This window comes from Pan troglodytes, chromosome 19 (assembly GCF_028858775.2).
Source record: "Pan troglodytes isolate AG18354 chromosome 19, NHGRI_mPanTro3-v2.0_pri, whole genome shotgun sequence".
Classification (NCBI taxonomy): Eukaryota; Metazoa; Chordata; class Mammalia; order Primates; family Hominidae; genus Pan; species Pan troglodytes.
Genome location: NC_072417.2, coordinates 28858997 through 28880644, shown reverse-complemented (window position 1 = coordinate 28880644; position 21648 = coordinate 28858997). Strand labels below are relative to the sequence as shown.

Genomic DNA, 21648 nt, shown 5'->3' with positions numbered 1-21648 from the left:
GTGAGCATGCTGCATGGGGTTCAGCCACCCAAAAAAGCTGCTGTGCTCAGCAGTGCGGCAAATAGGCTGGAGGGGGATGGGCGTCCAGGCCAGCTGCCGGCTGGTGGCAGACACACGGCTGGGTGTGCATAAGGTGTGGCTGCAAGGCTCTCAGGCTCTTGATCCCTGGAGCCTCTGGCCCAGCGTCTCAGGGTGTCTCTGTCTCCATTTTGTTAGTTTAAGGCATTGAGGAAGCCAGGGCAGGGGAGGGAAAGAGCTGAAAGGAGAAGAAAAAGCCGCGGTTTCCAAGACTGGCTTGATCACTCATTTGCTGTGTGACCCTGGACAAGTCATTAGCCCACTCCAGGCCTCAGTTTCCCCATGTATAAAGAGGGCAGTGTTGAGCTGGGTAATCTGTGTGACCTTAGATAAGCCACCTAACCTGGCTGTGCCTCAGTTCTTCCCTGTGAGAGGAGGACACCCCCACTCGCCTCACAAGATCCTGGAAAGGATTAAGTAACATCAAGTTCCTGGCACGGTTCCCTGGGCACAGTAGGTGCCTATTTATGAGTTCCCTCTCTTTAAGCATTCACACTGGTCTTGTGACCCCTTCTTCCACTCCCAGGGCTGGGGATCCTAGGAGGGGGAGGGTCACCCTCCTTTCCCGGCTCTCTCGACCCCCAACCTCCAGGGCCTTCCTCAAGTCAAGGAGCCCAAAGAAAGCTCAAGGAGGGGACCCAAGGTCTGGGCCCACCTGGCCTACCTGGCTCAGGGGGCGGGGGCTGTAAAACGGAACCGGTGGAGGAGGGGGCGCTCATCAGGAAAGGCAGCCCCCACTCTGCATCCGGGCAGCGCCAGCAGTGCCCCAGCACCCCCGCAGCCCGCCTCTCCTTGGCGCCCCGCTCCCCTCCGCCTATAAATAGCACAGGACGTGCTCGCCGTGGCGATGACGCGGCTGGGCAGGCGGAGGGGAAGGAGGCAGCTCTGCCAGAGCGGTGGGCGGCGAGCGCGGCGGCGGGAGGGGTGCGGCCCCTCCATGCTGGGCTCCGATGACAGGGGCGACTGAGTCATCCCGGGGCCCCACGAACCACGACTGTCCCCGCCGCCAGCGTTTCTGTCTCCGGCTTGGGGGACTGCGGGGACGAGGCTGACCTCGGATGGGTACTGAGCCCTCCCAGACCCCCGGCACGCCCGGTCTCGGAGGGCACCTCTGGGTGGGCAAGATCGGTCTCGACGGCCCTGGCGCGCAGGAGCATGTCCGCCCCTGCGCGACTCAGGTGCACATGGAGGCGGAAAGTGACCGCAGCCCCAAGCCGTTTCCCTCCAGCGTCCCCAGACCTCCTCCCACTTTCCTCAGGTCCCCTTTTGGCTCTCCCCAGACCCCACCCTCCTCGGGCTGCTGGAGGAAAGGGATGAGGCCTGGGACCCCTGCCATGTTGCCGCCTGCCCAGCACCCCTCCTTTCAGAGACGGAGGAATTCTTCCACCCTCAGCCTTGCCCCTCTCAGCATCCCCAGACCCCACTCCCCACTTCCCTGCCCCTTTCCTTCCTCTGTCCCAGTGAGAGACACAGAGCAGATGGGCTGGGACAAGAAACATTTAATTAGGGGTCTGGGGAATCAGCAAGGCCCCAGACCCATCATGCAGCCTCATGTACAGTGGGCATTGGGCCCGCCCCTGGGATATTGCTGGGGAGGGCCTCATGGCAGCAAACAGGGCAGTGTGGCTTGAGACCCCGCTTTGTGGGGGAGAAGTGGGGCAGGGGCCTTTGGGTACGAGGGTCTGTGTTTCTCCCACTGCATGGGAGGGTGTTACTGTGCCCAGGATGGGGGTGGCATGGGCTGGCACAATCAAGGGCATAAGAGGAGGATCTGAGCTTGGGGGAGGGAGGTTGGCACCGAGAAAAGCAGCTGTATTAAGAGAGGGGTCCTCTCTGTGTATGCCCACCCCACCCCATTTCCTGGTGGCCAAAACAGAACGTTCCACCTTCCTTGTCTGTCTTCCACCCCCTCTTTTTCCCAGGGCTCTGTGTCCAGAACAAGGGAGCAGATAAAGCCAGCAAAGGGACTCCTGCAGCACCTGCCCTGTCCCCTGCAGAGCCTGGAGAGAAGCAGGAGAAAGGTCAGCCCAGAGGGTTGGGTTCCTGGGGCGGCCGGGCAAAGCCTGGGACAGGAACTGACAGTCACAGGCTCCCCTGGCGGGTGGTTCCTGTGTGACCGGGGGTCCTGACAGTGAAATGGGTTTGCTTTGACCAAGCACGGGCCAGGATTTTGTTCTCAGTTGGGTTTCCGTGTGTCCAGGCAGCTCTTGGGTTTTCTTTTCTTTCTTTCTTTTTTTTTTTTTTTTGAGACGGAGTCTCGCTCTGTTGCCCAGGCTGGGGTGCAATGGTGCAATCTCGGCTCACTGAAACCTCCGCCTCCCGGGTTCAAATGATTCTCTTGCCTCAGCCTCTGGAGTAGCTGGCATTACAGGCAGACCCCCATCATGCCTGGCTAAGTTTCGTACTTTTAGTAGAGACGGGGTTTCACCATGTTGGCCAGGCTGGTCTTGAACTCCTGACCTCAGGTGATCTGCCCACCTCAGCCTCCCAAAGTGCTGGGATTACAGGCGTGAGCCACCACACCTGGCCAGCTCTTGGGTTTTCTACTTGAACAGATAGTCTCTGATTTGTTACACCTTCCAGGGACCTCAGCCTTCCCCTCATCTGTCTGCCCAGGTTTCAAGTAACGGGAGAGATTCCTGCAAAACTTTCCTGAGAATTGACGGAATGACAGAGGTGGAGACCAGGAGGTGAACTCAGGACCTTCCTATGGTCCTGGGTCCCCTCCCCACCAAGGGTGGAGGGCCGAGGACACAAAAAGGCCTGCTCCCAAGACCCCACTTGCAAAGGAGCAGATGCACAGTCACACACACATAGACCCAAGCAGAGGCTCTGTGGGGAGAGGGGTGTGCCAGGCATGCGCAGGTGGTGTGGGCAGGGGAAGGCTGGGAGAAGCAGCAAATAAATTCCCCGGGAATCTTCCCCAGGGCTGGACTTAGCCCAGCAAGTAGACTGGGGTGCCTGGGCGTTGGGTGGACCTACCTGTAGCTTCCTCATTCCCTCCCACCCCACCCCATCCCCGCCAAGTCCCAGAGGATCAACCCACTCAGGGCACCCCACCCAAGAAATAAAATCTTCCTCAGTACAAAAGGCTCCTAAGCCACGGTAAGTGGCACCTAGGAGAGGGACAGAGGGAGGAAGGGTATGGAGTGGACAAGGGGGCCTGATCCCCTCCCTGGCCAGAAGCAAGGTCCAGGCATGGGCAAGGGTGGCATCTGGGTTCCCTTGGCTCCTCTCAGATCTCAGTCAGGGCGTCGACTGGCACCAGGCCCCGCTTCTTGCCACTGCTGACGCGGATGAAGCCGTCAGCATCCTTGCTTCTGCCCACGCCCACACAGATCTGAGCCAGAGAGACATGGAGCTGAGGCCTGGCATGGCCTGCAGCCCTGGCCCTGAGTCCTGCCCATGGCCCCCAGGGGACCCACCCTGGGGGATGATGGGATCAGTGTCAGATGTGGATGGAGCCCTTTGCTGGAGTGATGGGACCAGATCCCAGGAGTGTAGAGGCCTCAGCAGCAAGACCAGCACGTCAGCAGACACCCAGCAGCGCTTCAGGGCTGACCTTGGGGATTAGCCGCTGTACTGCCCTGCCTCACCCCCATCACAGAGGAGGTGGAGGGAAAAGGACTTGCCTCAAATTACACAAAAAGCCAGAGCTAGCATTCAAACCTGAGCTTTAGACTCTGAATCCAGTGCTCCTGCGCTAACCCAAGCTCCCTCTAATGTCATTCAGTCTCCTGTCTCTGTTGGTCACCAGCCCAAATTCCCCAGCAGGGGCTGGTAGGAGGGCCCTGCAACCCTTTCTTTCTAACCCGCTTTCCCCTCAACTGCCAAGATCAGCCTCCTCCTGCAGAGCATTTACCCCCACACCGCAGCCTGTCTCCCCCGCCCACTCCCTCCCTCCGCCATAGGGCCTGGGCTGGGCCTCAGACACTCACCTGGTTCTCCTTGAGGCTCATGTAACCCTGTTCCTTGTTCCCGGAGAAGGGTTGGCAGCAGCGCCAAACATTCTCGCCTGGCCTCACCCGTTGCACAAAATTAGCTGGGAAGAAGCCAACCCGGTCGCCGATCTTGCCCTGGGGATGAGATTGGCAATGAGCACCCGCGCCACACCCCACCCCTGCTGCCCACCACTGCTTTCTCCAGACCCGGTTCCCACTCAGCACCAATGCCATCATCCTCCAGATCTAGGGCTCTCCGGATTCCAGCCCCCAGCCAGGTGGCTTCTGGGTCAGGAATAGCATAAGGTGAGCAGAGGGACAAAGCTGAGGCAAGGAGAGTCAAAACTGAGAGGGCGTCCCAAGGGTTGGTCCTAGTTTTGGCTGGGACCAGTGGTTGGAGGAGAGGTTGTCTTTGGGGCCTGGAGAGAAGGTGGGGGCAGTGCCCATTGGGGGTGGGGGCTGCTGGGGTGCCTACCAGTGTCCCTCCACTCCCCACCCTGCCAAGTCACCTTCCACCAGTCCTCGTTAGAGTCATCCACCAGCATGATCCGATCTCCAGGCCTGGGGAGGACAGAGCTAGGGTCGCATATGGAGCAGGGAGTAGTGCCCCTCCCCATCCTAGCAGCCCCTGGGCACCTGGGGGACACTGCAGTCCTCAGCTGGGAGAGAGGATTCTTTTTTTTTTTTTTTTTTTTTTAAGATAGGCTCTCACTCTGTCACCCAGGCTGGAGTGCAGAGGCACGATCTTGGCTCACTGCAACCTCCACCTCCTGGGTTCAAGCCGTTCTCCTGCCTCAGCCTCCCGAGTAACTGGGATTACAGGCACCTGCCACCATGCCTGGCTGATTTTTGTATTTTTAGTACAGATGGGGTTTCACTATGTTGGCCAGGCTGGTCTCGAACTCCTGACCTCCAGTGATCTGCCAGCCTCAGCCTCCCAAAGTGCTGGGATTACAAGGGTGAGCCACTGCGCCCCGCTGGGAGAGGATTCTTGATGCCCTCAGAGGACACCATGTGACCACAGGTACAGCAGGCACTCGCTGGGCAGCCCAGTCAGAGGGCGGGAGACACGACATTAGCATGAGTCACTCTTAGACCCTGGGCAGTTCCAGCTCCTGTCTGGGCTCAGCAGCCTCAAGCATGCAAGAAGGTTCCTGAAGGCCCCCCTCACACTGTGCTCCAAGGTCTGGGAGCGCAGAGCTGCCCAGCGGGGCCAGGTCACAAAGAGGACTTACTGCAGAGCCAGATCATTGTTCTCCTGGGGCAGAAACTTGTAGAGTGCAACGTAGGAGTACATGGGCCCCACATCCTTCCGCAGGGTGGCTTTGGGGGGCTGCGGGAGAATCTCTGGGTCGGTGACCGGAAAGCAGCACCCTCACTCCCCCCACTCTCCACTCGCTCTGAGTGTGCTACCCTGGGGGCTGTGAGGGGACACAGTGAGTCCTGGGTCAACGGCAGGGAGAAGTGAGACCCTCATACATGCTATGCTCACCCACCCCAAAGGGCACTGGGACGGGCATGGAGAGGGGAGCCCCCTTCTGCCTGCTGTACCCTGGGGCTGCCTGCCATTGGGAGAGCAGAAATGGGTGCAATGGGCAGTGGGCTGGGGGTGGGAGGGTAACTCCTTCTGCCTCCCATGCCCTCTCATCCTGGCATTGCCCATCCCTGAGGATAAGTGAGGAAGCAGTGAATCCCCACGCACCATGCTCTTGCCCCCCTATGAATCAATGGCAAGGAGAAATTACACCCGCTTCCCACCCTGACCTTCCAGGCCAATGCCAGTACAGGCTCACCTGCTGTCCAGGACTCTTCTCCTCTGGTCCTGGCCCTTCACTCTCTGCTGGGGCTGTGAATACTGGAGATGCTAGGGGCAGGAGAGGGAAAGGGTGAGAGGCAGCAGGGAGCACCCTCCATTGTACCCCATTCCTGCCCCTGATGCCCACCACCACTCACCACTGTCACCAGGCCCCTCCTCAGAGCTGCGGATGCTGCCTTCCCCATCCTCGGTCAGCTCATCCCGCTCACTCTAGGGACAGAGAGAGGAGAGGGCTCAGCCCCCAAGCCCACTGTCATGCTCAGACACCCCACCCCAAAAGACCCCCCCTTTTTGCCCACCATACCAGGCTCCTTGTCGGGGACTCAGAGGTGCTGCTGAAACTGGAGCGGTTCATCAGTGCCAGGGAGGTGCCATAGCGCAGGGTCTCGTAGACAGGGTCCACCTTCCCACTGTCCCCTGCAGATTATCCACCCTCAAGGCCTGGCTCTGCCCCAAAGCCCTGCATCTCTAGTCCCGGCTCAGCATGCCCCAGGCTGAGCTTCCCAGCTGCCCCCTCACCTGTCCCTCCCAGGTCTTCCTCATCCCAGAGATGGCTCTGGGTCCTCCCATGGTGCCCATGCAGAAACTTGGAGCATCCTTGACTCCTCACTCTCCTCACTGCCCACAGCCACTCTGCCACCTAGTCCTCCCTCCTAGCATCCCTACAACCTATCCACATGTCTCCATCACCACTGCTAGCAGTCTAATTCACATCACCACACTCTCTTGGCAACTGTCATGGCCTTTCAATTGGTCTCCCTGCTTCCACTCTAGCCCTGCCAATCCACACAGCAGCCAGAAAGCTTTTGTAGAAACACACAAATTGCCCTTAGAAGAAAGTCCAAAAGGCTACCCTAAAATGGACCCCAAGGCCTCGTACCCATGGTCTCGTTTTTTCTTTTTTTTTCGAGATGGAGTCTCGCTCTGCCGCCCAGGCTGGAGTGCAATGGCACGATCTTGGCTTACTGCAACCTCCGCCTCCTGGGTTCAAGCAATTCTCCTGCCTCAGCTGGGATTACAGGAGCCTGACACCACACCCAGCTAATTTTTTTGTATTTTTAGTAGAGACGGGGTTTCACCATGTTGGTCAGGCTTGTCTCAAACTCCTGACACTGTGATCCGCCCGCCTCGGTCTCCCAAAGTGCTGAGATTACAGGCGTGAGCCACCACACTTGGCACTTTGCCCTTTCTTTAACTCCCTGTCCTTCCTTTCTCAGGCTTCCCTCTGCCCCACACCAGTCTTTCCAGATCCTAAATGGATGAACCCCTGATGCCTCATCCTTCACATCTCTGGGAAGTCTTCCCTGATTTTGCAGATGAAGACAGCGAGCTTTTTCTTTTCTCTTAATTTAGAGACAGGGTCTCACCATGTTGCCCAGGCTGGACTCCAACTCCTGGGCTCAAGCAATCCTCCTGCCTCAGCCTCCCAAGTAGCTGGGATTACAGGTATGAGCCACCACACCCAGCTTTCAGCACACATTCTATGCTCTATTCCTTATCTTCCCCACTTAAGGCGCTCATGCTGATGGTGATTGATTGATGATTTGCATGACTGTCCATTTCAGTCCTATCTCCTTTACCAGACAATAAATTCCACCTTCTTCACTACTGTGTCTCAGAGTCCAGCACTGTGCCTGGCACTTAGTATGTGCTTAATAAAGTGCTTGTTGAAGGAATGATGAGTGAATGAATGAATGAACCCCAAATTCAGGACAGGAACATCCAGAGAAGGGAAATGGTAGGAACTGTCTGTGCCAGTGTGACTCAGGTACCCATCTCAGAAATGTTGATTTCTTTCTTTTTTTTTTGAGATGGAGTCTGGCTCTGTAGCCCAGGCTGGAGTGCAGTGGCGTGATCTTGGCTCACCGCAACCTCCACCTCCTGGGTTCAAGCAATTGAGAGACGGGGTTTCACTGTGTTGGCCAGGCTGGTCAGGGATGTCGATTTCTCATCACACCACAGTGGGAGCAGGGACTGCGGCCAGGGGGGGCACTCACCAGTGGGTGGGGACTCTTTGCTTGTGGCACAGACTGGTGGCGGCTCATGCACCAGGAGAGGGGAACTGAAGTTGCGGCGGAAGGAGGTGGACTATGGCAAGAGAGGGCAGAGAGGTTTTGAGGAGGTCATGGCCTATGGAGAACTTGGTCCTTCCCAAGCCCAGGGCCCACCCCACAGGAAGGAGCAGCCCTGAGGGATACTCATTCCCCCATGTGACAGTACTGGCAGCACTCAGCTGGCCATCTCTGCCTGGGTCCCCGCTCACCGTCTTGCCTGGGCATTGCTGGTGGGAGATCTCCTCAGAGCACCAGAGGTGGACGCTGACTTTGCACGTCTTACATCGCAAGCCCTGTTTGGAGTTTCCTAGGAAGAATTTGGGTTCAGCAATTGAGGACACCCCTGTGGGCAACGGGCAAAGGAGGGGCACATTAGGGGATGAGGAGAGCAGGGGTTGGGCATTCTCATGCCAGCCTTGAGGCCCAGCACCTACCCCTCACACAGTCAGGGTATGAGGGAGCACGGAAGCCAGAGTCGTTAGTAAACACGGCAGTGTTAGTAAACACTGAGGCAGTGACACTGAGTATACCCCCACCCTTGGTGGTGCTCCTCTCTCTGCCTTGGGTAAGAGGCACAGTTGGGGGTGGGTGCAATGGCTCACATCTGTAATCCCAGCACTTTGGGAGGCTGAGGTGGATGGATTGCTTGAGCCCAGGGTTTGACCAGCCTGAGCAACATGGCAAAACCCCATCTCTACAAAAAATATTTTTAAATTAGCTGGGCATGGTAGTGTGTGCCTGCAGTCCCAGCTGCTACAGAGGCTGAGGCAGGAGGATCCCTTGAGCCAGGGAAGTGGAGGTTGCAGTGAACCAAGATTGCATCACTGCACTCCAGTCTGGGAGACAGAGCAAGACTCTGTCTCAAAAAAAAAAAAGAGGCACAGAGGCACAATTAGTATTGGGGCTCCTGAACAGCAAGAGCCCAATAATATTGGGCACAACATGGGCCCACTCCCCAGTACCCATGCTGGCCCCTCCCCGTGGCCGCCTCAGTGCCCAGGCACCTACCTACGATGAGCTGGTGGCACAGCTCACAAGGGCTAGCTCGCTTGAAGACATGTTCCTGGAAGCTGTGCAGCCTCACTGGTTTGAGCGCTGCCAGGGGGCGTGGGACTGGGCATGGGGAGGGGGAGGGGGTAGCCAGGCCCCTGTCCGAGGCTGTGGGTGGTGGGGAGGGAGGGGGCAGTGGGGTTGGGGGTGTCAGCAGCACCTCGGTGGGGCACTTGAGCTCAGAGCCCGAGCGAAGGAAGAAGTTCTCCAAGCTCTTACTTCGGAGGATGGTCTTGAGGGAGAGGGAGCGCTTGAATCGCTGGAGCTGGGAGAAAAAGAGGGAGCTGTGAGTGGGAGCCTAGAGGGGGCTGGCCAGGGCGGGCTTCCCTTCAGGGTGTCTCTGGCGGTAGGGGCGGCAGCAGCAGCAGCAGCAGCGTGGGGACTGAGGGCCAGAGCGAAATGAAACAGCAAGAGAGAGGCTCCCCAGGTCCCGACGACACTTCGCAATCTCAGGTGCCACAAAAGCCAGGTGGGTGACCTCCATGGAGAAAGGAGTTCTGGCCAGGTGGGCAGCAATCAAGAGCAGTGGGGACTGTGGCAAACTGGATGGCCAGGGAGTGGCTGCAGGTCTCCTCAAGCCAATTGAGGCTGTTGCCAGGTTTTCTAGTTTTTCAAAAGAAATCTAGACTTTTATGTGAAATTGGATAGAAACAAGTTTAAGTGGTTTAATTCCATTTTTCTTTGAAGAAATGGTAGTATACTATATTTCCTGTGCCTTGCTTTTTTTCATAAACAGTAAATCTTGGAAATCATTCCATACCCATACATAAATAGATTCATCATTCTTTTTTATGGCTACAAAGTATTTTGTTGTATGGGTGTACCATTTACTCAAGTTTAGAAAAAAAAAAATAGGCACGATATGGTGGCTTCTGCCTATAATCTCAGCACTCTGAGAGGCTGAGGTGGGAGGGAATCGCTTGAGCCAAGCAGTTGGAGACTAGCCTGGGCAACGTAATATCCACCTGTGTTCTCGAACAGGCTGGTGGGGGGTGAGGAGTGGTCGTCCTGGACCCTCATCCTTGGGACTGATTCTCCCCGCCAGAAAGTCTCTCTAGCCCTCCCCTCCCTCCCATTGACTCGTCACCTCACAGCCCTTAGTTCAGGCCCTGATGCCCCAGTCTGCTTCAAGGCCACAGCCTCCCCTCCAGCCCCCTTCTTCCACCTGTCCTCCATACCGCTGTTGCGGAGGTGATGCCTGACCCTGCTAAAAACCCTTCCTAACTCCTCGGGACACCGTCCAAGGCTCTCGCCCCAGCCACGAGACTCTCCTTGCAACTTGGTCAAACCTGTCCTTCCAACCTGTGCCTTTGCAGCCCAGAAACTCATTTCTCAATTCATTGAGAATTGAGAATCCTCAATTCTCAAACTCATCCATGCTTTTATGCCTCTGAGCTTTTGACATGTTTGTCCTCTTCTCTGCCTCACTCAGTTCATACCCTCTTTATCCTGCCAATATGCTTCCACTGGTCCTTCCTCCTCCAGGAACTCTCTTCTGCAGGAATTCTGTCTCATGACCCACTCCCTCCTCTGGTGTCCACTGCATCCAGCCCAACTTCCACCACAGCTCCACTCGGGTGATGCTTGTTATTTATTTCTCACTCCCCCAGGAGATTGTGAGCCCCTTGGGGACGGACACAGTTGCTGGCTTCAAATCCCCACGCAGGCTCTCAACACATAGTAGGTGCTCAATCAGCAGCCTTTGGTGAATACATGAGCCAGCGGCTGGACTCTCCTTGAAGCCTACATTCTGGAGGGCAGGGTCGATTCTGCGGTGAGGCCAGAGCTATTTCCACCTCTCATTCAAACACACCCTACTGAGTCTTCCCAGAGAGAGGTCTGGAAACCTCTTGACCCAGAGCCTTGGCCGTCTCCCTTCCCGTTGAGAGGCGGCTTACCCCTGCCCACTCCTTTCTATTAGAGACAGAAACAGGGGCCAGCAGCCTGGCTCCAGGCAGAGGGATTGGCCAGGGTTCCCAGCTGGCACACTGGGTAGCCTATGTGCCATGGCTGCCTGCCTGGCCACCCTGCCAAGGGGATGGAAGTGGTGGCCCCACCAGCCTCCGGGAGGCCAGCAGGCAGCAAGACAGAGGGGGAAGCAGAGGGGATGTTTGGGCACAAGGCAGGCTCTGGTGTGCCAGCTGGGAGGCCAAAGCCCTGGGGTGTCTGGCACACTGAAGGGCTCAGTGCCTTCCAAACCCAGCTTCCTGGATAGCACTGTGGGCTTCTTTGTGTATCTATGAGAAGCAAGGCCCCAGGCCCCAGATGCCTGGGCCTTGGAGCATAGGTAGAAGGCTGGAGAGACAATTAATGAGAACACAAAACTCAGCCCAGGTCAGGCTCTGGGCCAGCCAGGACCAAGTGTGGCTCTGGGGGCTTGGATGGGCCCCAAGAGGCAGGTGAACCGTCCACTGTTCTGTCCAGGGACCTCAGGCATGGAGCACACAGGGTCGCCGGAGGATGTGCTGGGGCTGGGGGCAAAACTAAACCTACTGCCTGAAGGCAAATCACCCCACTTCTTCTCTCTGAGCCTCAGTTTCCCCACATCCAAGAGGGAGGCCTAGATACTCTTTTTTTTTTCTGATGGAGTCTCACTCTGTCACCCAGGCTGGAGTGCAGTGGCGCGATCTCAGCTCACTGCAACCTCCACCTCCTGGGTTCAAGTGATTCTCCTGCCTCAGCCTCCCGAGTAGCTGGGACTACAGGCTCCTGCCACCATGCCCGGCTAATTTTGTATTTTTAATAGAGGCGGGGTTTCACTGTGTTAGCCATGATGGTCTTGATCTCCTGACCTCGTGATTTGCCCGCCTCGGCCTCCCAAAGTGCTGGGATTACAGGCGTGAGCCACTGCACCCGGCCTATCATTTTTATTTTTTATTTTACTTATTTATTTACTTATTTTGAGACGGAGTTTCACTCTGTCGCCCAGGCTGGAGTGCAGTGGTGCAATCTTGGCTCACTGCAAGCTCCGCCTCCCGGGTACACGCCATTCTCCTGCCTCAGCCTCCCGAGTAGCTAGGACTACAGGCGCCCGCCACCACGCCTGGCTAATTTTTTGTATTTTTAGTAGAGACGGGGTTTCATCGTGTTAGGCAGGATGGTCTCGATCTCCTGACCTCGTGATCCGCCTGTCTCGGCCTCCCAAAGTGCTAGGATTACAGGCGTGAGCCACCATGCCTGCCCTATTGTTTTTATTTTTTTGAGATGGAGTCTTGCTTTGTTGCCCAGGCTGGAGTGCAGTGGCACGGTCTCAGCTCACTGTAACCTCCACCTCCCAGGTTCAAGCGATTCTCCTGCCTCAGCCTCCCAAGTAGATGGGATTACAGGCGCCTGTCACCACACCTGGCTAATTTTTTGTATTTTTTTTAGTAGAGATGGGGTTTCACCGTATTGGCTAGGCTGGTCTCGAACTCCTGACCTCATGATCTGCCCGCCTTGGCCTCCCAAAGTGCTGGGATTACAGGCATCAGCCACCGCGCCTGGCCAAGACTGGACACTCTCTAACCAATAAAAGGCTCTAGGTCCAAATATCCCCAGAAACTTACATCTCTGAGGGGCTGTCATGGTCAGAACATTGGAATTGAGCTAGCACTTTATATGCAGCATCTCATTAATCCTGATGCTGCCCTTGGAAGTAGTGATAATTACTGTCCCACTTTTCAGATGAGGAACTGAGGCTTATAAAGGTTAAATCACTCACCCAGGAGTCCTCAGCTGGTAAACAGCAGAGCCAGGACTTGAACCAGCGGCTTCGGCTGCTGAGCCCAAAGCACCAGGAGCATCCTGCTGTGCTGAGCCCTGCATGGGCCTCACCCTCACCTCTCAGCTGGGCCCTGCCTGGGCCTCACCCTTGCCTCTCAGCTGGGCCCTGCCTGGGCCATCACCCTCACCTCTCAGCTGGGCCAGGGGCTTGTCCACAAGGTCAATCAGAGAGTTTAGGGTGAGAAGGGACCTGGAAGACTGGCCACCTAGAGCAGTCCCCAACTCATCACCCTGCGATGGCCTGGCCACATCCTGTCTCAAGAGTTGGTCACCTCTTGTGATGGGAAGCAAGCAGTCTCTTGGGACAGTCATTCCATCTTTGGGCAGCTCCAATCGCTGGAAAGTGCTTCCCTATATAGAGCTGAAACCTGCCTCCCTGGGATTTTCGCCTATCAGCCCTTCTTTCTCCCTTGGCTCCAGAAAGGGCTACTCCCTCTCATACACTTCAGCCCTTCAAATATTTGAAGACATCATCAGTCATGTTCCCCCCATCCCCAGGCCCTTGTTTCCATAGTAATCCTCATAGGAGGAGGTTCCAAGTCTCCCTACCCTCCAGGCTGTGTCCTTTCCTGGTACCCCTTGGTCTCAGTGCCAAGAGCCACCTCTGCTGGGTACCGGAGGCCTCTGGAACAGAATGTTCCCGGGTACCAGGGCAGCCCCGACTCTGCCGGCCGACTCCCTGGCTTGGCTGTGGGCCCCAGATCCCAGGGGGGTGGAGAAGCGAGAAGGAATGACATGCTACCTGGGGTGGCTGGCAGAGATCAGACTGTGGCTACAGGTCTGGGTTGGGGCATCTCTGCCAAATGACTTGATGCCTGACCACTTCAGAGACATCGGGCTTGGCTACCCAAACCACATTTTGGCTCAGCCAGGCCAGGTATTCCGGCTCCTGGGGCTCCTCATTCCTGGAGAGGACCTTTGCCCATCTCTTCTCCCCACTATACTTTTGGTGCCCTCACTTCCCTGGGACCCATTCTCTGGCATGGGGAGAAGCTGCCATGTACCTTGGCAAGTGGGCCTGCCTGGTCACTCTTCCCTCCCAACGCATCCAGAGTTTGTCCGGCTAGGAGCCTGGACCACAAAGTCTGTTCTTCTGAATCCCCTCCCAGAGACAGGGCCTGGCCTGCCTGTTTCCTCCCCACCTCCCCATATCCTGGACGGCCCCTTATTTCCTCAATTCCCCACGGCGTCTCCTGAAAGGGCATGAGGCATCTGGCAGTGGGTGGTGGCAGACGTGGCACAAGCTGACTCACAGCAGAGATGGCATGGGGTGGTCCTCCCAGGGGTGGCAACAAAGGGTGATGGGCAGGCCCTATGTGATAAGAAGGGAAGGAGACCAAGAGAGGAGGAGGACTCGCTAGGAAGGTTGCTGGGTGGCTTGGGTGCAGGGCTGATTCAGCCTGGGGGCAAGCAGGAGGCTGGCCAGTGATTCCCAGGGGGCACCAACACTGATGAATAAGCCTGGAATGTTGGCATCACTGCCTGAAGGGCATTGGCCCCCTCTGTTGTACCTGCCTCACGCTGAGCTGGGTGGGCGGCACCCAACTGTACTCTTTTCCATCTCCACCCACAGTCTGGAGACAGGAGCTTCTTTGGGCCAGGTTGAGGTGCAGGATGGAAGGAGGCTAGCAGGGGTCCTGAGTTCTCTCTCTGCCCACCTCTGCCCTGCTGAATACCCCCGACCCAACCCACAGCCCAGTCTGTGTTAGTGCAGAATCCTTCACAAGAGTGATGTATAGGGGAGGGGCGGAGGGCCGGGGCTCCAGCTGGCCTGACACAGAAGGGCCGGATCAGGGGTGTAACCCCTCCCCTCCCCTACTCCTTGAATCTCCAAGCTCAGACCCAGAGGTGACAACATTGGAGGGTCCCTGGCCTGGGAAGAGGGAGAGGTACAGACCTGCGGCCCTTGACCTTCCCTCCCCACACAGCTGAGCAGGCAGCTTGCTGGAGTACTGAAGCAGCACTACCCCACACTCCTGCCCGCCTTCCAGCACTCCCACATAGGAGGAGGCTGGAGAGGACAGGCCTTGGTGTGGGAAACAGGGCAGGGCCTGGGAGGCCCCCAAGCCCCTGGAGGCAAGCAGGGGGACTGTGTATGTCTACCCAGGTGACTAGAGGGCAACCGAAATCAGGGGCATTGGAACTCAGGGGAGGTTCAGCTCCTAGACCTTCTGCTTGACAGAAGTTGTCACAAATATTCCAAGCAATATCCCCCCACCCAAACATCTTAGTCCTTTCCCAGGAGAGACTGAGACTTGGCTCTCTAAAGGGGAGTCAGCTCTGGCCTCACAGACCACAGTCTCATTTTTAGAAGGGGGCAAGAGAGAGTCAGGTGTGCATGTGAAGACTTGAATGTGGAGACCTGCTGGGTCCCCTGGTGCAGGATGGGGGCTCCCTGGGGTGCCTCTGCCAGACTCCACCCTGACCCTACAGCCTCCTCCTCGGGTCACTCCCTTGATGACCTTGACCTTGAATTAACCTCAGCTCCTGCGGGATGGTCAAGATGGAGGAAGGAGGAAGGGGGACAGTGGAAAGAAGCCTAGCGAACCCAGGACGCCTCCGGAGCCCAGGCTCCCATCATTTCTGGTCCTCACTGTCCCCTTTCGCCTCTGGAGAACAGGAGCAGGATGGGAACAAAATACCGGGGGAAGGGGGAGGGAGGAGGTCTTGGCCTGAAGTCTGGGAGGTGACAGGGCGCGCCCTTGGCACAGCCCTTTCTATCCCAACCCCAGGCCCGCTCAGGTTGATCCCGCAGAAACAGAACTTCTCGCGGGCCAGTCGCCAGCACCTAGAACTTGGGAAGGGAGCAGACGGATTAGAGGTCGGGGGAGTGCTGAGTGTGAGCGGCGGCCTCCCCACACCCCTTTCAGCGCCAGGAGTCTGGGCTCCGCCTGCCTTCGTGGGGAGTAATTTATTCATGGTGACTCCCTCAGGAGTAACAATCATCCATAATTAGGGTTAATGATGACATTCATTAATTACGATGACTTCTCTTTTTGCTTCTACCCGCTCCCCCTCCTCTGGTCCCGCTCCCGTGGTGGGGCGCGGGGCTGCCTGTCTTTCTGGTCTGGAGCCACAACCGCAGGCCCCCGTCCTCGCCCGTGACCGACGGCCGGCGCTGCTGCAGGCCCCCTCGCCGACTCCGCAGCTGCGCACCCCCGGCCGCGGCCTCGCGTCCCCGAGCCCAACAGGGCTAGGAGCGGGGAATGCGGGACTGCGGAGGGGCAGGGAGAGACGCCCTGAGACGCGGAGATAAACACCCGGAGACCCCGGGAGAGACGGGGAGAGACGCACACAGAGACACCAAGACACAGACACGCAGGTTGTAGAGACAAATTCAGAGACACGAGCGAGGATAGAGGCGCGGACTGAACCCGGGACTGGGACCCGGCGGCCGCTGGAGGGTGCGCCTCGCACGCACAGCCGGGCGCGTACCCCGCCCGCACCGCTCCACGCGCGCCCTCCGGCCTCGCTGCGCCCATCTCTCCAACGAAGACCAGTGGCCGCCTCCCTGGAAGGTCGCGAAGGCGCGCGCGGGCGTGCGGTGCCGGTGTGATCGGGGGCTCCTTGTGGCCCCTCGTCGCCAACCCACTCCTACCCCCGGGAGCGGCGCGGAGCCTCAGTGGTCACGCGGGCCTCGCGACCGCGACCCTAGGACGCCCGGGCCCACAGGAGGACCCCGCCGGGAAGAGGGCGCCCGGGCCAGGGGCGCGGACAGGCCTCGCGCCCCCCAAGTTACCTTGGTTTCCTGGAGGGCGGAGACGGTCCCTGGGGGGCTGTGGGTGGCCGCGTCATCCGGTTCGTTCTCCTTCTCGCTCATCTCGGTCATGGTTCGGGGAGAGGGGAGGAGAGGGTGCCGAGATCCGACGGCAGGCCCACCGCGGGCGGGCTGCGGGTGGCGGGCGTCTCCGGGACTCTGAAGCCCTTCTCCAGAGGCTGCCCCCAGTTAGCCCCCGGCACGGCAGCCCCCAACCCGCGGGAGCGGGCAGAGAAAGTTGCCGGGGTGGAGGGCGAGGGGAGGCCACCACGCTGAGCCTCAGGAGCGGGACGACCCCGGGCGCGAGGACCGAGGGTCTGCAGAGGATGCTGCTCGCAGCGCGGGGAGGAGGGAAGTGGGGCCGCGGGGATGAGCCGAGGGAGGGAGCCAAGGAGCTGTCCGTGTCCAGCCGGCTCCGCCGTCCGCTGCGCCCGCCCCCCATCCCCTCCCCTCCCCCGCCGGCCCCAGCCCGGCACCCGGCGGCCCCTCCGCCCAGTCCTCGCCGCCCAACTTTGATTTAGGAGGTCGCCTGGTCCCGCCCCCTGCCCTACGCCGCTCCCCCGCGCAGCCCTGCAAATCAGGCTCTCAGCTATTGGCTGCCTCGGTGGCCAGGAGGGCGAACTGGGCGGAGTCTTGGGGGGCTCGACACGATAGGGCGGGGCTTGGCGGGGAAAGAGGCGGAGGAGGGAGTTTCACACTGAAAAACCCGGGATGGAGGGGCGTGACCAGATTGAGGGAAGCTTGGGGAGATCATAGTAGCGTCTGGATGGGTTGCAGGGAATAGAAATAGGTTGGGGCCGCAGCAAGATAGCGGAGAGTGAGATCGAAGTTAGGACTTCCAAAGAGTGAAGATTGATAGATGCCAGAGGTTGGCGAAGGAAGAATGGGGACCCATCTGTGCCATTAATTGGATGACTTTATACCCTGAAAAGGCTCTCTCCAAATATACACACAACTGGACTATGGTGTATGTGTCAAAGGCCAGGCCGGACAATTCCTCCTTGTGATGGAAAGCAGGATGACTCTATCCCCTCCCAGTCTTGGCGTCTGAACTTCAGCAGAGATGGGGGCTCAGTCCTCACACCCAAAGTCCCCAAACTTCTCTGAGACACGCTCCCCTCCTAAAGATCCTACCACAACTGGAGTTAGATCAGGGGATAATACGGAGAGGTGGGGGAAGAGGTCCACCATCACCATCCAAGGTGCCCCTCTCTCCACAATAACCTTCTATTTTTTATTTTTTTATTTAGAGACAGGGTCTCACTCTTTCACCCAGGCTGGAGTGCAGTGGTGCGATCATAACTCACTGCAGTCTCAAACTCCTAGGCTCAAGCAATCCTCCCACCTCAGCCTCTCTAGTTGCTGGGACCACAGGCATACGCCACCATGCCTGGCTAATTTTTAAAATTTATTGGTAGAGACAGAGTCTTGCTATGTTACACAGGATGATCTCCAACTCCTGGGCTCAAGCGATCTTCTCACTTTGGCCTCCCAACGTATTGGGATTACAGGCGTGAGCCACTGCGCCCGTTCAAGATATTTCCAATATTTCTTCTTCTCCTTCTCTTCTTCTTATTTTTTCTTTCTTTCTTTCTTTCTTTTTTTTTTTTTTTTTTTTTGGAGACAGGATCTTGCTCTATTGCCCAGGCTGTAGTGCAGTGGCTTGATCACACCTCACTGTAGCCTGGACCTCCTGGGCTCAACCCTCCCAAGTAGCTGGGACCACAGGCACATGCTACTGCACCCAGCTAATTTTAAAATTTTTTGTAGAGATGGAGTCTCGCTATGTTGCCCAGGCTAGTCTTAAACTCCTAGGCTCAAGTGACCCTCCTGCCTCAGCCTCCCAAAGTGCTGGGATTACAGGTGTGAACCACCACACCTGACCAAGATACCTCTTCTAATGCGTGTTGATTATCTGGGACCCATTTTCTCAGGTCCCCCTCCCTCACCTCCAGCCCTCTTTCCTTCTGCCCCTTCTGGCTCTGACCAGCAGATCTGGCTTCCTCTCTTGGTCTGCCCAAGAAAAGGGAGATGCACTGGTGGCTGAGAGAACCTTTCCCTGGTGTGGGTGGAGAGACTTCTGGGTTTAAGTCTCCCTCCTCCTCTGCTGTGGGTGGTAAGATTGTGGGTGGGGGGTGCCACATGGGGGGCCTGAGGTGCTGAAGGGGGCCCTCATGCTAGCCTGGAAGTTGAGGGGTGGGGTGAACACCTCCACCCGCTACTCACCTCCCCCCATGCACACAGCCATTCATAGGATCTCTGCCCTCCCAAGCACGAGCTCACCATTGGAGCCCTGCTCAGGTTACCCTGTCCAGGAATAGAGATTTATTTGCCAGTGGCAGAAGTAGGACAAGGGCACAGTGAGGGTTCATGGTTGTAGGGGCTCTGACTTCGAGATTTCCTGGGGAAGGTGGGATGGAGCCTGAGCGCCATCAAATCAGTCTCCCCAAAGGCCTGTTCATGGCCAACCCTCCCCCATCTCCCACTGGACTGTCCTTCTCCCTCCTGCCCAGCCCAGGCCAGTCCAGCCTTCCCTCTCTGGGCAGCTCAGATGCTGGGATGCTTGCAGCATTGAGACAGCAACATCAGGCCCTCCACTTATCCTGGGCTGGAACACACAGGGCCTTCTTCTGAGTTTGGAGATCTTCTGGGGGAGGTGCCCCTGTCTCCTCCCAAAGAGCAGGGGCTTTGGGTTCCTTAGGGGCCAGTACCTCTTTGGTCACTAATTAAGTGTGTGACCTCGGGCAGATAACTCAATCTTTTAGAGATTTTGTTTGTTTTGAGACAGAGTCTAGCTTTTGTTGCCCAAGCTGGAGTGCAATAGCAGGACCTCGGCTTACCACAACCTCCGCCTCCTGGTTCAAGTGATTCTCATGCCTCAGTCTCCCGAGTAGGTGGGATTACAGGTGCCCGCCACTACATCCCGCTAATTTTTTGTATTTTTAGTAGAGAGAGGTTTCACCATGTTGGCCAGGCTGGTCTGGAATTCCTGACCTCAGGTGATCCACCTGCCTCACCCTCCCAAAGTGCTGGGATTACAGGCATGAGCCACCGTGTCTGGCCTATAGCCTTGGTTTCTTCATCTGAAAAACAGTGATCGTGCCTACCCCACTGCTAGAATGAATGAGATAGTGTAGAGTGGCACTTAGCCCAGACAAGACAGGAAAATTTATTAAAAAAAAAAAAAAAGTGTTTATTTTGGTAGAGATGGGGGTCTCACTTTGCTGGCCCAGCCTCATTTTGAACTCCTGACCTCAAGCCATCTTCCTGACTTGGCCTCCCTGATAAAGTGCTGGGATTACAGGCACACGCCACCACGTCTAGTCAAGGAAAGTCCATTATTTTTCTTTTTTTTTTTTTTTTTTTGAGACGGAGTCTCGCTCTGTCACCCAGGCTGGAGTGCAGTGGTGCAATCTCGGCTCACTGCAAGCTCCGCCTCCCGGGTTCACGCCATTCTCCTGCCTCAGCCTCCCAAGTAGCTGGTACTACAGGCGCCTGCCACCACGCCCGGCTAAATTTTTATATTTTTAGTACAGACGGGGTTTCACCGTGTTAGTCAGGATGGTCTTGATCTCCTGACCTCATGATCCGACCGCCTCGGCCTCCCAGAGTGCTGGGATTACAGGCGTGAGCCACCGCGCCCGGCCATTATTTTTCTTTCCCTCCTTTCTTCTGGGAAATTTGTCCCTTCCCAGTGCTTTCTCTGAGGCAGAGAGAAGAAAACCGCTTCCTTCTCTCACTTTCCTTGGCCATTTGGAGCCTGGTATTCTGTGGGGGAACCAACCCAGAAGTGGTGATTCCTGGACAGAGAGATGCTAACTAGATACAGAGAAGAATTCCCAGGGGAACCCGTAGTTCTGGCAACCAAGGAAAGCCAGGGAAGTTGGAGGACTGTGGGGCTCATCTAGTCTGGACATCAGAAGCCTGAGGTGGGGCAAGCATGGCGGAGGCAGGGGGATGGATGCCATGACCTCTGGATGTCCTTCCTGGCCTGCAGCCTTTGTGTTTCAGAGCGGTCTCTCCCGAACTAAGTCTGAGTCATTGCTCTTAGTACTGACAACTCCCACTGCAGTGGATCAGAGACGAGGCAGAAGCAGCCTGGCCAGCCTCTCCTGGGAAGGAAGGAGCATTGCCCCATCTCAGATTCGGAGGGCAGAAACGAGGGGCAGGCAGAGCGAGGGCCAGGTGCTGCCGGGGGGACGAATGGCAGCCACACTCTGGAGGGCTCCCTCAGAAGTGGCAATAGAACTACTGGGGTGCCTCTTGTTGGGAAAGTGGGCAGTGGGCTCTTGGGAGCCCTGGGACAGGGATGACTTCAAATCTGCATGCAGCACAATGTCTAGCACATGAAGAGAGACCAGTCCTCAGCCCAGCTCTGCCTTTTGCTTCCTGTTTTGTGACCTTGGGCAGAGAGCTGTCTATCTCTAAAGGTACTTGAGTTTCTTTCTTGTCAGACTGGCAGAATTGGATTAGATTAGTTTGAAATGAGGAGTTGGATTAAAATGAGGGCAATAATGATACATCTCTTAGCACTCTTTTGAGGATTACATGAGTTAATGTACGTAAAGAGATGGACGGGTTGGGCGCGGTGGCTCATGCCTGTAATCCCAGCACTTTGGGAGGCCAAGGCGGGTGGATCACCTGAGGTCAGGAGTTTGAGACCAGCCTGGCCAACGTGGCGAAACCCCATCTCTACTAAAAATACAAAAAAGTAGCCAGATGGGGTGGTGGGCACCTGTAATCCCAGCTACTCGGGAGGCTGAGGCAGGAGAATTGCTTGAACCTGGGAGGCGGAGATTGCAGAGAGCCGAGACTGCACCACTGTACTCCAACCTGGGCAACAAGGGTGAAATTCAATCTCAAAAAATAAAAATAAAAAATAAAGAGATGGACAGAATAAATGCACAGTAAATGGATGTTATTTTATTCATTTATTTATTTTGAGACAAGGTCTCACACTGCTGCCCAGGCTGGAGTGCAGTAGCACAGTCATGGCTCACTGCAGCCTCTACCTCCCTGGCTCAAGTGATCCTCCCACCTCAGCCTCCCAAGTAACTGGGTCTACAGGCATGTTCCACTGAACTCAGCCTGTTAATTCTTATGTTATTATTAGTTACCATTAATTACTACTAATTATTATTAATAGTAATATTATTATTGGGGATTTTTAACCTTGGACTTGTGAGTGAG

At 56.8% G+C, this 21648-nt stretch overlaps 1 protein-coding gene across 1 annotated transcript; it reads right to left on the bottom strand.

The window, feature by feature from the left end:
* Positions 1-1562: 1562 nt before the first annotated feature.
* On the bottom strand, positions 1563-16973 carry STAC2 (SH3 and cysteine rich domain 2). Its single transcript, XM_016930782.3, has 11 exons — positions 16441-16973; positions 8898-9204; positions 8099-8196; positions 7833-7923; positions 6140-6252; positions 5973-6045; positions 5813-5883; positions 5255-5352; positions 4529-4580; positions 4017-4154; positions 1563-3418 (listed from the first exon to the last, which is right to left on the bottom strand). Exons 1-11 carry the CDS (start codon positions 16528-16530, stop codon positions 3314-3316), a joined length of 1236 nt encoding a protein of 411 aa, XP_016786271.1. The 5' UTR covers positions 16531-16973; the 3' UTR covers positions 1563-3313.
* Between the last annotated feature and the right edge of the window lie 4675 nt (positions 16974-21648).